This window comes from Phaenicophaeus curvirostris, chromosome 15 (genome assembly GCF_032191515.1).
Source record: "Phaenicophaeus curvirostris isolate KB17595 chromosome 15, BPBGC_Pcur_1.0, whole genome shotgun sequence".
Taxonomy (NCBI): domain Eukaryota; kingdom Metazoa; phylum Chordata; class Aves; order Cuculiformes; family Cuculidae; genus Phaenicophaeus; species Phaenicophaeus curvirostris.
The window spans coordinates 21140379-21156333 of NC_091406.1; the positions used below are offsets into that span (position 1 = coordinate 21140379).

Genomic DNA, 15955 nt, shown 5'->3' on the forward strand with positions numbered 1-15955 from the left:
GCAGCCAGCGAGCAGGGGACCCGTGGGGTGGGCGAGAGGGCTGGGATCCAGGCAGGGGCACCGGGGGACATGGCAGCGCTCAGGGGATCCTTGACCACGGCTGTGCTTGTGAGCACCGAGAGTGTCGTGGCTGCGCCTGCACTGGTGACCTGGCTCTGCCCGCCCAAGGGACGTGGCTGTCTCTGGGTTTTATGTCAGTCCTGCAGCTGGGCACAGACTGAGCCTTTGGAAACTCTGCTCTGCTCCTCTCCCTCCGACACCCTCCCCTCCTTGGTGACCTGTGTGAGAAGCCCTGCCAACTGTGGCTGAACCTCCAGAGGACTCGGAGCTTGGGCCTCATTCCAGCCAGCACTGTCCTGCCAGCTCGTGGTTTGCACTTCCTTTTCAGTCCAAACTCTTTCAGCTGACGTTCTCGCCATTTTCCTTCTGCGTGACACACTGCCCGGGGTCTCCAGGCAAAGTGATACCTGAGATAGACCTTCTCCCCTTGCTGGAAATGAGAAGGATGCAGGCTTGAGCCAAGGGGGCCAAGCAATGCAGCTTCTCGTGGGGCCAACACGGTGTGAGCACATTTAGGGCCGATGCGCACAGAGCAACATCCCTGGCATGGCCACCCCCACCCCGGGGACACCCTGATTCCCTGAGCTTCTTGATGCATCCAATAGGAGGATGAAAACAAAGGTGCAAGAAGCTGTTGACTGCATTGGCTAAACAAGCTGATTTCCAGTGACATGACAAGGCTCGTCACACACAACATAGCTAATTAAAAACACACCAAATCCGATTTGTTTCTACTGTGTGTGGTTTGTTGTTTGAAATAAGGTCCTAATTAATAACATGCCTGAATAATAACATTTTTATTAAATGCAAAAAAAAAAAAAAGTATCCCTGAGATTAAAGCACCAACAGGCCAGCCCTTGCAAAACTGCTCGTACCGTTCTGTATCGTTACATTCCTGTTCTCTGTATCTTTCCTTTGACAATGGATCTCTAAACTCAGCAGCTCTGCCACTCTGAGCTTTCGTATTGTGTGCTGGAACTTCTGCATATCTGTTAAAATGATTCCTCTCTCCTTCCCCTTGAGGTCTTGTTCATTGAGGGTGAGAGTGGCCTCTGAATAGGGGAGACCTTGGCCGTGAACGGTGTCTTCTGTAGGGGGATGACCTTGATCTTGAACAGGGATCACCATGGGTTCTGGACCTGGTGCCAGATTTGTGACCTTTACCCCTGCAACGATACAGTGGAGATGGTGAGTTGGAATGAGATTCAGAACGACTGAAAGCTCAGGAGTAGGAGTGACTGCAGGGAGAACCTGGTCTGAACTCAGAGTAGGAATATGAACCTCTGGAGAGAGATGAAACACTAGAGGGAGTCTTGGACCTTAAAAAAAAAACAAGAGAAAAGAAAAAAAAAGTTAATTCCAAAGAGTCCCTCTCCTCATGTTTTTCCTCCCATGTTTCATCTTTTATTCTCTCCATGTGCCTCTGTGAAAGCTACTGACGTAGCGCTGCTGCCAACTGAAGAACTCGATAACATTTCAGTTTCTGCTTACAAGACACAGCAGCAGAGAACCACGGGAGATAAAGGGAGACGAAGAGGATTTCTATCACGTGATTCCTCCAAAGCACTTTGAGGTCATAGGCAGACACAGGAAATGCATCAACTGCCCCTGTTCAGGTTCCAGCTCCTGCTAGTTGTTACAGAGAAGACTCAGGAAAAGAAGACGCCTGCTCCTTAACAACCGCTGCCATGTTCTAACTCTCTGTCAGCCGTCATCTCTGCCGCGTTTGAGCTGGCAACCTCCATAGGAAATGCCTGTCCCTGCTAATCCCTTGGATCATCCACTCCATCTCACGATCGAGAGGCAGAGTAGGGCTCTTCCTGATTCTTCCAGAAACTCTGCCTCTCTGTTATGGACACAGAAAGTAGTTACCTGCAAACTTAATGTTTCCACGCCTTTGGAATCTTTTTATATTCCATTGGTTCCTCATGAAACTCATTTGTAAATTTGTCAAGGTTGGACTTCTTTGTTTCCCTGTTAAAACAAGTTGGACCTTTATTACAAAAAGCCACCAAGGAAAAAAGCCTGGCCAGTATGAGAATGTGTTCCCTGCCTGCAAATGCCAGAGGGGAAGATCCTGTTTAAGCAAAAACAGTTTAGAATTCCTACCACTTTTAGGGAAAGGTTTAGGATAACAATTACCCGGTTTCAGTTTGGAATGTTTACCCTCTGCAACAAAATAATTTTGGGAAAAAGACTGAGTTGCTTGTGCTTATGTCAGACACATGTTAGTGTAACTGCAGCCCAACCCGCTATCAGAACACAAAAATGAACAACAATGCAATTTCATTGGGAAAAATATGTCCTCCTCTTTACGTATCCAGTGTCCTCTCACTGGAGAAGGAAGGGAAACAGCATCCTGGCTTGCATCAGCCACGCTGTGGCCAGCAGGACCAGGGACAGGATCCTCCCCCTGTACTTAGCATAGGGGAGATCACAAGTCAATAAAGAGATAAACCAGACCCTCTGTCTCCAGGGGAGAGAAAGCACCTTAGCCATTTGAAACAGCTGAATTGAAGACATTCAAAAATGTTCGTAAAAGAACAGCATTGACTTTTCCAAGTATCTGCTCAATTGGTATCAACCAAGTGATTGATCGGGAGATTGATACCTTCAGCCCTATCAAGCCAGTATTCAAAGGCGTGGCTTTCCATCTCATCCTTTAATTATAGGTAGTTTTTATAAGGAATGACGTTTTCCTCAAAAAGCCTTCATTTTCCAGAGCCCTCCTTTCAGTCCTGCTAAACTGGAGGTTTAGCTTGAATACTCTTACTGCAAGCACACCTCCTCTCTTTGAAAGCCAATTCCAGTTAAGCCATTTAAAAGTTAATCACCACTTGCATTCTCCACAACTGTGCACAATTATTCCCTTGTAAATCAGCTGTGGCAGAGGCTCTGTCTTATGGCCTCCTGTCACAGGATACAAACAGTAAGAGAGTGAGGGTCTGTAGGTACTCACGGTTCCCAGCCTGCTCTTCCACCTGCTGGGCGCCTTCTCCTGCCTTGCTTGGGATGAGCTTTGGGAAGAGGAAAAAGAACAAGACCTCATTCATTTGAACTGAAGATAATGTTTTTACAGCAATCCTGCAGTGATGGTCACTCACCAGCTGTGGGCATGGATTGTCCTTGGGGGCCTGGGAGAACTGGTGCTGATGCTGCTGGTTGGAGTTGGACAGGAGAGCCCTTGGGAATAAATGCAAACAGTTGGAAAACAAGCTCTGCTGAAATACAAGAATAACTGCATGTGTTGAAATAAAACTTCTGTGCCTTTCCAACTGACCGAGAGGAAGATGGAGAAAGTCCAGGGACACTCACCAGAGCAGCAGGAGGTCTGAAAGCCACAAGGGCAGGAGGTGGAGGTGTCAGCGGTGGCTGTTCCTCTGGAACAGGATCTGAGGAGGTGGAGGATGGCTCCACCGGTAACAAGGGAGGCTTTTTCTTCTTCTCTCTGGTATAAGCTTCCCTGGAGGAGGTGGGGGAGGAAAAAGAAAAAGGTTCTAGAGAGGTAAAGGAAAACTTCCTCAAGCTCTGCATTTATCAAAGGAAGAGAATGGATGGAATTCTAGTCCCTCCACATCAGCCTGCAAAAACACAGGCAGTCAGCTTCTCCTCCTCTTGTAGAGCCTAAGCACTAGAACATGGAGCCGGGAACTGTTTTCCCTCTGCAGAACTCTCCACCAAGGAGAAGCAAAAGCAGTTCAGCCTGTTTCAATGTGGGATCTGACAGAAGCCAGAGGGAGAGGCAATCTCAGTCCAGTAGCCCTTTGTTAAATTTTGCAAGATGCCTTTGAAACAGCAACCAGAAGTAAAATGCACTTTCCCAGAGAGCGACTCCACTGTGAGCATCACTGGCATGTTTTGCAGAAATAATCCTCAGTGCTCCACGAGTTTACCCAGCACCCAGGGCAGCCACAGCAGCCCCCGTGCCTGTAAGATCAGAAGGTGTCCCAGGCTCCCAGGTTAAGAGACAATGCCAATGCTTCCTCCCCTGCGTTTACAGACGCTGGCCAGCTCGGGTGTGTTCCCACTCAGACATTTGCACGTGGTTTCTCTCCTCCCCTTTTGCTCAGTCCAATCAATTCCCTACTTACGCATTAAGGATTGGGATGACGTATTTCCCAGTGTTTGTCAGCATAGCCCCCTTTGTGTCGGGATCCTCCACCTCCATCAGGAAACTCCTCGGAATTCCTGTGCGCTTCTTCATTCTGGGAACAGACCCAGGATGTCTGCCCTGTTCAGAACAGAAGTGCAGACAGATCTCGTCTTACGACTCACGCTGCCAATGATATTTCAATGATTACTGCCAGCAGCAAAGGCCCTTAATCCTCTCCTTTTACACAGCACAAGGGTTGTGAGACTGAAAGACCTCTTTTCCTAAAGGTAGTAACAGACAGGACGTTCCCAAGGCCTGAGCAGTGTTTTGAACTCAGTCGAGTTCCTTGGCTTAATGTCATGTTCTTAAGGGTGAAATATTCCTCAGCTCATCCTCCCCTCAGAGCAGAGACACAAACCCGCTCCTCCTCCACAGCGCAGTTCTGAGCAAGAGCTGAAACCGGGGCTCTGAATCCGTCCCTGGAGGGACTGATATCCCCCAACTCTGTACGAAGGCTGAAGTCACACCTCGTGCATTTGCAGTCAGTGACTGATGTGCAAGGGCACCAACACTCACCCAGAGACTTGGGTAATTAAAACATGCAAATATTCAGTTCACAGGGTCAACAGAAACATCTTGGCTTTACAACAAATATTAAAACCCCTGAAGTGTAATTAAAGAGCTAAAACCAGACATATTTCCAGGAATATGGAAATAGATTAAGAACCCCATGACAGCTCACAGAACGGTCTGTGGAATAAAGGTTCAAGGTATCCCTTGAATTTTGAAGGGCTCTGCGGCATCTCGGTGTAACCTCTGTCCTCAACCCCAGGAGACATAGTTCTTACGAGAACAGGTCATGGGTTTGTTTCCTCCCTGCCCGGGTAAGAAAATCCAAAGCTCAGTGACCCCAGAAGTGCCCTGCAGTCTTACCCCATCGTCTGGGCCGTTCCTGATGGAGTGGCCAGGTTTTCCACAAGGGAACCAAGTATCTGATGACAGAGGTGTCTTCACGTAACTAAAAGGTTAGGGGAAGAAAAGAAAACATGGCTACGTATGTGTCTGTTCTCATCAAACAAAGATCTCTACCATTTTTACATCATCTTCAAAGGACAGACTGGACATTATCAACACTTACTTGATGGGGTCATAGTCCTGGCAAGACTGGATCATCATCGCTTTTATTTTGTCTTCTTCAGATGCGTCAGCGCCGGCTAGGTTGGCCGTCTGTGAAACAAGGAATCATTGGACACACGTTAGACACACATTGAAACCCACACGGACAAAGCCAGCACAACTCACCCCACCCTGTAAAAAGCAGCACAGCGTGAGATGAAGTTGTGTGGAAACAGCTGCTGACATACAAGAGAGATATCCTGAAGATGTTCTGGGAGCCCTCAAACCATTTCATGGTGGTTCTATTTCTGCTCACCTACGGGCAAAGAGAATCCTTGGACACTCAGGACCTCAGGCTGGGTTTGCCCCTTCCATAAAGACTTGTGTGACTAACCCTGGTTTCTTCCAAGAGGACTGGAGCTACGTATGGAGAACATGGTACCATCCAGTACTTTCACACTGACTGTTCAGATCCGGACTGTCTGAGGGAGCAGACATCCACTGTGCCATTTAACCCAGAAAGATGCATGCAAGTGTCAGTATTTACATTTTGCAGCATTCAAAGGACACAACCGAGGAGTTGAGGGAGTCATTTCCCTTGCCAGAACTCAGCTTCATTCACGGCAGCATTAAAAGGAATCAAACATTTTACAATCCTCAGCAAGACAAAAGTTCCTTTCAGTAGAAATTTGCCCAACAGGTGCTGCAGGCGGCGCACATCTCCTCTATGAACTTCATCCTATTCAGTAATTTAACTACGGACAACAGAACCTGGCCTGTTTCCAGCTGTGTGTGTCCTTTTCACACACAAAGCGTAACAGGAACCTTACGCAGATCTGGGTCTTCCACTTGTTGAAGCCAGCTGGTTCCTTCAAGGCTTATGTATTCAAAAGTTGTTTTTATTACACACTAGTCCAAGTACAAGCAGGGTCTAAGGGCGTGACTGCGTATCAGCTGGACATTCAAATACCGCTCGTTCAGACCCACCACTCTGGGTTTTGTTTCTGCCTACATTCACTCACAAAAGCAAGCAACACCTTTCAACATTTTACACCTTGTTGGTTCACAGACATTGTTTTCCCTCAGCAGTAACAGAATCCAGATCAACATCTATGAAATCATTCCAATAACACTGACAGGAGTCCTTAAAGGTACTTGACTGATGTGTTTGAACAAAAAAGGTTTACACAACACATCCAAACCCATAAAAAAACCCTAGGAATAGACCCACATTCAAAGCTGGCATTGAATAGAGAAGAATAGAAAACAAAAATCTTGTAACAGAATCACAGAAACACTAGATTCTAAATGACCCACAGGATCCTCAAGTCCAACCATTTCTATCAATGACTAAACCATGCCCCTCAGCACCTCGTCCACCACAGGATCCTCAAGTCCAACCATTTCTATCAATGACTAAACCATGCCCCTCAGCACCTCGTCCACCCGTTCTTTAAGCACCTCCAGGGAAGGTGACTCAACCCCCTCCCTGGGCAGCCTCTGCCAGTGCCCAATGACCCTTTCCGTGATTTTTTTTTCCTGATGTCCAGCCTAAACCTCCCCTGGTGGAGCTTAAGGCCATTCTCTCCTGTCCTGTCCCCTGTCACTTGAGAGAAGAGGCCAGCACCGTCCTCTCCACAACCTCCTTTCAGGTAGTTGGAGAACGCAATGAGGTCTCCCCTCAGCCTCCTCTTCTCCAGGCTAAACACCCCCAGCTCTCTCAGCCGCTCCTCATAAGGCCTGTTCTCCAGCCCCTTCCCCAGCTTTGTTGCTCTTCTCTGGACTCGCTCCAGAGCCTCAACATCCTTCTTGTGGTGAGGGGCCCACAACTGACCCCAGGATTCGAGGAGCGGTCTCACCAGTGCCGAGTCCAGAGGGAGAAGAACCTCCCTGGACCTGCTGGTCACACTGTTTCTGATCCAAGCCAAGGTGCCATTGGCCTTTTACAACCCATTGCTTCCTCTCTGAGCCAGCTCGTGCTCGAGAGGGCAGAGGCACTCACAGGGTTTAGCTGCTTTACCTTGCGCTCCTATATTTTTCTGAAATAATTAATTTTGTTCCTTTCCCCAAAATGTACCCCAATTCATTTCTGCAGTGAGAGAGGGAAGAAGTTTCCAGTGGGAAGAGATTTCTCAGTCTTGGAATGAACTTCCTATTCAGCAGGAGGAACACTCCTCTGCATTGAGCTCTGCCTTCTCCCATCTCTGCAACCCGACGGACTCGTCATTTAACGTGCCAGCCCTGCGCCTGCTCTTGCAGAGCGATCACTGGTGCTGCCCCAGACAAAGTCACACTCTGTAGAGCAAAAACCACAATCGGCTGCACAGCAAAACTCGGCTGCTGTCACATTTGCTTACGTGCCACACACACACTGGTGCATTCCTGAGAACAAGGAGGGACAGGGACACCATTCAAAGAGTGCACGGCCACACAAATCCCATTGCCTTGTCTGCAGTTTGTGTCCTACAACTGATGAAATCATGCCACATTCCAAGAAGGGATCTAGAACTGTCATGACTAGAAATTCAGAAATAGCCAGGCCATTGTCCAAGCTCCAGCAATGCTTCTTTCTGGCTGGGCAGTGTCCCTGCCCCCAAAATGTCCATCACTCACACCAGTTCAATTCTGCTGTAACAACTGGGCTCGTCTACAACGCAAAATCAATGAAACTAATGAAGACCCATGAACAGCTTCTGCAGTGCTGCTGCTTTGTGTCCTGAGGATGAGGAATACTGCAACACAACATTGAGGCTGAGAAGGTTCTCCCCCTCTCTCTTCCCAGTTTGGGAACTGCTTGTTACAGGGCAGGATCAGAACAGACACTCATTGTAAAGTTAAAACACATAAATTTAATCCTTAAAAAGTTTTGTGCACATTGCAGTAGTTCTCAGTGACAGAGCACAGTATCAGATCTAAAAATATGAAGTAAAAACTCTTTTTAGCCTTTAATGAGAATATTATCTATGTACCTTAATCAGTTTGGCCAAAGCCATCGGTGCCGAGGAGTCATAAGCCTGTGTCAAGAAAATCAAACACAGAGTCAAATTCTACTACCCAAACACAGCCACAGAGAACCTCTGCTCTGCTCTGAAAGCCTGCACTGTATCCTCTGCGTGGGACTGAAAGAGGCATTTCCAGCCTGGTGTCATTTGTATTTGTTCACAACAAAGCCCAAACCTCCGGCAGTGTAAGAGTGCTGTGAGGTTAATAAGAAGAGGCTGAAATAAGCACACCAGCTTCAGATCAGCTCGTTGCTCCACAACAGCTCAGAGAGGGACGCCTTTCAAATGCTCACAGCAGCGTTGGAGTCGAAGGAGAGAGGCAGCTGCCCATTTTCAGCTAAAATGTATTTTTTAAAATAGTTCCATTTATTTGTTTACAGACATGGGATTGGTGTTTCAACACACGCTGGTGAACTAAGACAAAATAGCATCAATGCAGCAAGAACTGCTCCTCTGTGGGGCTTGTTATCCTCTTCAAAAACCATCATGCAAAAGTAGTCTTGAAAACCAAAAGCTGAGTGATACAGTGTGCAAATGGCAAAAGACCACTCCAAACCATCTGAGTGGCCAGGAAAAAAAGAACAGCAGAAGCTGTACAGACAGACAGATGCAGACAGACAGACGCAGAGCATGGGACTGTGTTCAGCTGTGCAAACCTTGAACCTGCAAGACCTAAACACAATTGCACCTTCCCCATGTGACACAGAGCCATACAAGGAATATTCCAGCATAGTCTGGGTGAAATACAATGCATTGTCACATTGCCAGCCACAAATACCACTATTCACATGTGAACGGTGCAAATGATGGCGTTTCTCCATTTCTGTGGTGCTGAATTCAATCTATTCTATTTACAACATATTCTGTGTTTTACTGGAAAATATAAGTTCATGCTTGGAGAATTCCTACAAGGCTTCATTATTTAGAAATCAATGTGGAGAGAAGTGTGATGCTTTTGGTGTTCCACGTACTGGCTCCGTTCCACTTCTAGAAAGAAGAAAGAAAGGAGATCAGATCTTAAAATTAAGTACACGCTTGTACCCAACATATAGCAGTGAATACCCATTATGAAACCTGCGCATCAAACACTATGTTCTGATGATTCAGGGAATGTGGAAATTCATTCACATGCAGAAACTGTTCTCTCTTGGTGCATTCAGTGCAACTAAAAACCAAAACAAACCCAAGTGCCATTTCTGGTTTTTCACTAATGGCTCTGAGACTGACAGACTCAGAACAGTGCAAGAGGAAGCCCTCCAGTGTTTCCTCTCTGCTACATTAATAGCGAAACCATGAAGTCTGTATGACAGCTTGTGTTCTCAAATCATCAACCATTACAAAGAGGTACCAGGCAGAGCCCTTTAGTTTCTAAGAAGGAGCAGTGGTGGTCTGGACGCTTCCAAGTGCAAGTTTGCTACGTGAACAAAGCCACCTTTGATGCCAGCAGTGCCTCTTCTTGCATTTTAGGGCAGCACTGCAGGACCCGGAGAGAGACCATCCAACCAGACCCAGAGGATGCACAGACAGGACAGCGCTGAGTACACGTGTTGAAATGAACCCTAGAGCCAGGCTCTCTTTATAAGCAAAACACTGCAGTGTTGAGATTTCCTAGGGAGTGCCTGAAAGCCTTGCAACAACCACTGCAGTGACAGGCCCCCAGTTTACATCCAGAGACCAGCATCTCTAGGGTTCATTGATTGAGAACCGACACCACTAAGACATGGCAAAACCGCAAGCTAAAAATATCTCCCAGCTGTGTTGGAAAGGGGAGATCTGTCAGAAGGCTGGGAAACAGGACCATCCAAACCCTGCTGGTGTCGCTGAGGTAGAACAGGGCTCTGTGAATGCATCACTGACAGCAATAATCTGATACTCAGTCCTGAACATCTGTAATTGCAATCAATAACACAATTCTCCGTTCTCCGTAAATCTCAGGAATAAAGAATTAAAACCTGGAGCACAGATGTCAGCTCAGGGTAAAAAAAGTCCAAGGAAGATAACCAGGAGTATTTGTCAAGGTGCTAAACTGCTCAGTGATTTTCAAGCTCGGACAGAATTCCCTACTCCTCCATCATACTGGCACAAAAGGCAAAAGACTTAAGGATGCTGTTTCTTTTGTCTAAACCATATTGTCTTTAGGGAACTCGCTGGAATGCCTTAGGAATGAAATTTTGTGTTTGTGTTGTTCACCAGCTGGCAGCCCTTGGTCTTTCCTCTACTCCCCTGCTTTGGGGTGTAGGAATACCTGCCATACCCTACCCCCTCCTCCAGGAGCAGAAATAGCCAAACACGACTATCAGACTCTTCTGAGATGGGAACAAATAGCAAGGAGACACTCAAATGCCGTCCTGTCTGTACTATAAAAGCAAGAAAGCCAAGACACATAATAAGGAACCCCTCCAGGCAGAGGAAACAGGATCTACCAATTGGGTCTCAGAACAACCAATCCCAAGATCCAACCCAACACAACCATCTTAAAAGTCACCATTGATGGAGTTGGCACCCCATGCCCCAGCAGGACTAAAAATGTAAGTCTGCTTTGGTAGAGATCCATTAAAATCCACCGCATAACAGCAGCAATTAACCGCAGCTTTAACAAGAAAGACACAGTGTGAGCGCCTCTGGAAACTCATCTCCATACAGAAAGGTAACAAGGAAACCACTACAAAGAACCCAAGGCTGTAGGGAAACTCACGGAACAGAGGGCTTGCTGGCAGCTTTAACTCCTCCAGCAGGGATTCTTCTAACGATGACCGATGAGTTCCTGGGAACCAGGGTGTTCTCATCTGTGTATTCTGAAAGCAACATAAATACAGAGAAAAAATCAGTCAGGTGGTACGAATGTCTATTATTGTGCAATTCCAGAGCACGGCAGAGAACCCCTTTACTGACAGAGAAGCACAATTTGATGCCACCTCGGGTGAGTTCTCTGAGCTTCAGGCAATCAGCTGTCCCAGTTAAACACCATGAGTTCTTCCCATTCACATTTTGCAGAGCAGAGAGAATCAAACGCAATCACTGATGTCGAGAGCCTCTGAAAGCCTTTAGGGAATGGTGTGGGCCTGAAGCTCTGCAGGATTTGCCTTGGCTTACACCACCTTCATCTCAGCACGAGGAAAGCCTTTTGACAGTATTTACACAGAGCCCAAAGAAAACAACAGCCTGAGACTCTTGGACTTGAAACTGCTTTGGCTTGAAATGCAAAGCACACTCCAGAAGAACGGTTTTTATGCTGCAATCACACGGGCTGGATGTGATGGAATATTTGAAAGCACCATCAGCAGCCATTCCCTGGGATCTGCTCCACTGTTTGGAATACTGAAAGCTCTGACCTTTGAACACTGAATCAGAAGGAAGGGCTGAAAACCAAAGGCACCGTCTCTCCAACCAAGCTGTTGGGGTGCTCTTGCTTAGAGATCACACACAAAACATGAACACTTCACAATTTGTACCCCATTTTTCAGTACATTGTTCTTACAAGCAGGAACCTCTCTCAGACCAAAACACCCTGCACAGAAGACACCAGCTCAGCACTGAAATGCACATTTCACTGTCAGTTCCATATGACAGAGTGCTTCTTCAGAAAACTGAGTAATCATTGAGATGAAACCATTTCCTGCTCTTCCCCCTCAGGAATCGCACGGCAGCTGCCTATGGCCTATAGAGAAGTTCCAAACTCTAGGAGAAAGGGCGGTGACTGATGGGAAAAGGAGCAGGTGAGAGGACTCCCAACAATCAGAACAAGTTGGCCTCTTTCACCCAAAATCCATTTGGTTTCCTAGGTCATCGCAACATCTCACCAGCTCTTTAGACAAAGTTCTAAAGAACCAACACTTTACGTCCACATGTAAGAATTCCAAACATCCCATGGAGGTAGAAATTCCTGGTCTAGTTTTTTCTTCTATCTTTAGAGCCAAAAACTTTTGTGAGCAATCCCCGTCGCCCAGCATCCACGTGTTTTCCTATGCCTGCCCTGTGTGTAACGGAAAGATCTGGAGATCAGAAGAGCAACCAGGAAAGAACAGCTCTGCGAGGACACAGCCCAAGTCACAGCTCCTGGTCATGGCCAAATCCCATCATCACTTCCCAGCGCACTTAATCCCCAGCACCACTTGCCCTCCCGTGCCCTTCCCCGCCAGTGGGATGGGCCCCAGGCTGACTCACGCTGCCTGGGGTCGACCCACAAAGAGCAGAGAGCGGCTCCCACAGCTGTGGCTGCTGCGGGGCATCTGCAATGCTGCCAGCTGGGGGTCCCTGAACCCTGCACCCACCGCCCAACGCACCTTCTCCAGTCTGGGCGTTGGAGACCTGCAGGTCAGACCTGGACGCCTTCAGCTTCTCCCGAGACATGATCTGGCGCTTGAGGTCTCCCAGGGAGATGTCGAGGCCGCTGAAGGTGACGGTATCATAGTTCAGCCTGGAGAAGAACTTGTAGTGGACGCACGGCATGGTCAGGGCCAGGCGGTGCCTGTTCTGTGCCTCTAACCCAGCAGACTGGGAGCTGTGGGGCTCTGCTCCTCTCTCTGCAGCAACTCCTGATCCGGAGTGTGGGATGCACGGGCTTGTGGGCCAGTGGCACGCTGGCCACGGGCTACGGCCTCTGTGATATCATCCTCTGTGATGCTGACCTGTTGCCTTGGAGACATCTCTGCTGTCCAGGGCAAAGCACACTCTGGATTCACTCTCCAGGACGATCTGGAGGACGCAGGTGGTCTCACCACTGGGAGCTGCCTGCACCTTTCTCAGTGCGTGAAAACCAAAGCATTTTGGCTGTGGTTTGGCTGTTGCAGTGCCCGGTGCCAGCTCCACTGGAACGGAAAGTCTGTCTCCGTGAAGGGTAGGTCAGGTCTGCTTCTGTGCAGTCGTCGCTCGGTTTTTAATCTCCATGGAAGGGCCTCTATTTCTTCACAGTGTTGTCAGCTCCTCTTTTCATGACTTCTGGATAAATCCTGCTGGGAAACATGCAGAGCCCAGAGGCTTCCCCTTCTGGTTTAACTCTGCCAGCCTCGCCCGGCGCTCCCTCTCCCCGATCGTATTTCTTTCCCAAGTGCTGCATTGCTGACTGCAGGGTTTGTACGGAGGCATCCTGGCCTGGCAGCTGAAGCTCCATTCCAATTTAGCTGCCTGTTCATTTGCTCTGTGATCCGTAAGGATGGACTTCAACTCCAGCCTCGACTGCTACTGCTTCTGAGATTTGACAGTGCAACCTTTCCAGGGAGGAGGCGGAGGAGGCAGGGAGCAGCAGTGCTGCAGGGTCTATCCACGCAGAGCATGGGGGCTGCCACTTGGGAGTTGTCTTCATCTCTCTTCTGTTGGAGACAAGAAGCAGATGGTCCCCAGAACAGACCTTCCTGGGTGCAGGAAGCCGGGAACATCCAGAGAACTCACAGAAAGAAGGGGAAATTGGTTCCAGCATCAGGGTGAGGTGAAGTGCAAGTGATGAGTACCCTGGTGACCAGTGTCTAGGGATTGCTGGAGCTCTTGTTGTGTGTTCTGCTGGGAGAGCAGATAGGAATTACCAGAGAGGATGGAAAACCACCCTGTTCATGCAAACAGAAATACCTGAAGGCATTTATCAACTTTAACCTTCCTGTAACCTTCTGCATGATCGTTTGACCATGGTTTCTGTTTCTCCTTCCAGAGATCAGCCCAGGGTCTGCAAAATGCATTTCTGCTTCCACAATGTGGTGCTCTATGCTGTACCTGCAGCAGTGGGACTTCTTGGCTGCTGGTGGATCCATTCCCATAAAAAGAAGCAGGCAAACGGTCATAAAAAAACCTCCCTGCTGTCAGCAGAATCGATGGTGTCCGGTTCCCACAGAGAGAGCAGGAGGGAGGAACTTGAAATATGTGAGAAGGAGCTGGTGGCGATGAAGGCTCACCTTGACCAGCAAAATGAGCAGCACCACAGAGCGTGGCCAGACTTCAAAAGGGATCGAGAGGAGCTGCAGCTGCAGAAGTTCTCCTTCCACCTCGAACTGGAAAGGCTTCGTACAGCCTCGGAGGAACTGAAGAGGGAGAAGGAACAATTCCAACTTCAGTGGGAGCAATTCCCTGAAACGCACCAGGAGCCTGACCACATTCAGGTAAATGCTGCTCAGGTCGGTGCCCTGCAGGGAACTCCTGCGCACGCCCGGGCCAGCTGCGTGCCAGCAGCAATCGACCAAGGCCAAGCATAAGGTCCTACAGCTGGGTTGGGGCAATCCCTGATTTCAGTACAGGATGGGAGATGATGTGATAGAGAGCAGCCCCGAGGAGAAGGGCTTGGGGGTGCTGGCTGATGAGAAGCTCAACATGAGCCAGGGAAAGTCATGGAGCAGGTGATCTTGAGTGCGATCATGAAGCACATGCAAGAGAACCGAGTGATCAGGCCCAGTCCACACGGGTTCACAAAAGGCAGGTCTTGCCAAACTAACCTGATCGCCTTCTATGACAAAGTGACTCGGCTGCTGGATGAGGGAAAGGCTGTGGATGGATCTTCCCGGACTTCAGTAAAGCCTTTGACACAGTTTCTCCCAGCATTCTGCTTCAGAAACTGTCACCTCTGGGCTGGACAGGCGCACACTCTCCTGGGTGAAAAACTGGTTGGCTGGAGGGCCCAGAGAGTGGTGGGAAATAGAGTTAACTCCAGCTGGAGGCCAGTGACAAGTGGTGTCCCCAGGGCTCAGTGCTGGGTCCAGCCCTGTTCAGTGTCTGTATCAATGACCTGGATGAAGGCATCGAGTGCACCCTCAGCAAGTTTGGGGATGACACTAAGCTGGGTGGAACTGTCGATCTGCTGGAGGGTCGGGAGGCTCCAAAGGGATCTGAACAGGCTGGATCCATGGGCTGAGACCAATGGGATGAGGTTTAACAAGGCCAAGTGCCGTGTCCTGCACTTGGGGCACAACAACCCTGAGCAGCTACAGACTAGGAGAAGTCTGGCTGGAAAGCTGCCTGGAGGAGAGGGACTTGGGGGTGTTGGTTGACAGTGACTGAACAGGAGCCAGCAGGGGCCCAGGTGGCCAAGAAGGCCAATGGCATCTTGGCTTGGATCAGACACGGCGTGGCCAGCAGGTCCAGGGAGGTTCTTCTCCCTCTGGACTCGGCCCTGGTGAGACCGCTCCTCGAATCCTGTGTTCAGTTCTGGGCCCCTCACCACAAGAAGGATGTTGAGGCTCTGGAGCGAGTCCAGAGAAGAGCAACAAATCTGGTGAGGGGCTGGAGAGCAGGCCTTATGAGGAACGGCTGAGCGAGCTGGGGGTGTTTAGCCTGGAGAAGAGGAGGCTGAGGGGAGACCTCATTGCTCTCTACAACTGCCTGAAAGGAGGTTGTGGAGAGGAGGGAGCTGGGCTCTTCTCCCAAGTGACAGGGGACAGGACTAGAGGGAATGGCCTCAGGCTCCGCCAGGGGAGGTTTAGGCTGGACATTAGGAAAAAATTTTTCACAGAAAGGGTGATTGGTCCCTGGCAGAGTCTGCCCAGGGAGGGGGTTGATTCACCTTCCCTGGAGGTGTTTAATTGACGGGTGGACGAGGTGCTGAGGGACATGGGTTAGAGTTTGATAGGAATGGTTGGACTCGATGATCCGGTGGGTCTCTTCCAACCTGGTTATTCTATGATTCTATGATTCTATGAGCTGACAATGTGTGCTCGCAGCCCAGAAAGCCAACCGTGTCCTGGCCTGCATCAAAAGAAGCGTGTTC

At 49.0% G+C, this 15955-nt stretch overlaps 2 protein-coding genes across 2 annotated transcripts; both read right to left on the reverse strand.

Moving 5' to 3' along the window:
* Positions 1-833: 833 nt before the first annotated feature.
* LOC138727015 (E3 ubiquitin-protein ligase RBBP6-like) lies at positions 834-9163 on the reverse strand. The gene is made up of 10 exons (XM_069869129.1): positions 9146-9163; positions 8239-8316; positions 5292-5380; positions 5087-5171; positions 4152-4291; positions 3376-3523; positions 3165-3243; positions 3020-3077; positions 1933-2034; positions 834-1226 (listed from the first exon to the last, which is right to left on the reverse strand). Exons 1-9 carry the CDS (start codon positions 9161-9163, stop codon positions 1941-1943), a joined length of 789 nt encoding a protein of 262 aa, XP_069725230.1. The 3' UTR covers positions 834-1226; positions 1933-1940.
* Positions 9164-9200: 37 nt separating this feature from the next.
* On the reverse strand, positions 9201-12720 carry LOC138727016 (E3 ubiquitin-protein ligase RBBP6-like). The gene is made up of 3 exons (XM_069869131.1): positions 12555-12720; positions 10967-11066; positions 9201-9258 (listed from the first exon to the last, which is right to left on the reverse strand). The coding sequence occupies exons 1-3, from the start codon at positions 12718-12720 to the stop codon at positions 9201-9203; spliced, it is 324 nt and encodes a 107-aa protein (XP_069725232.1).
* Between the last annotated feature and the right edge of the window lie 3235 nt (positions 12721-15955).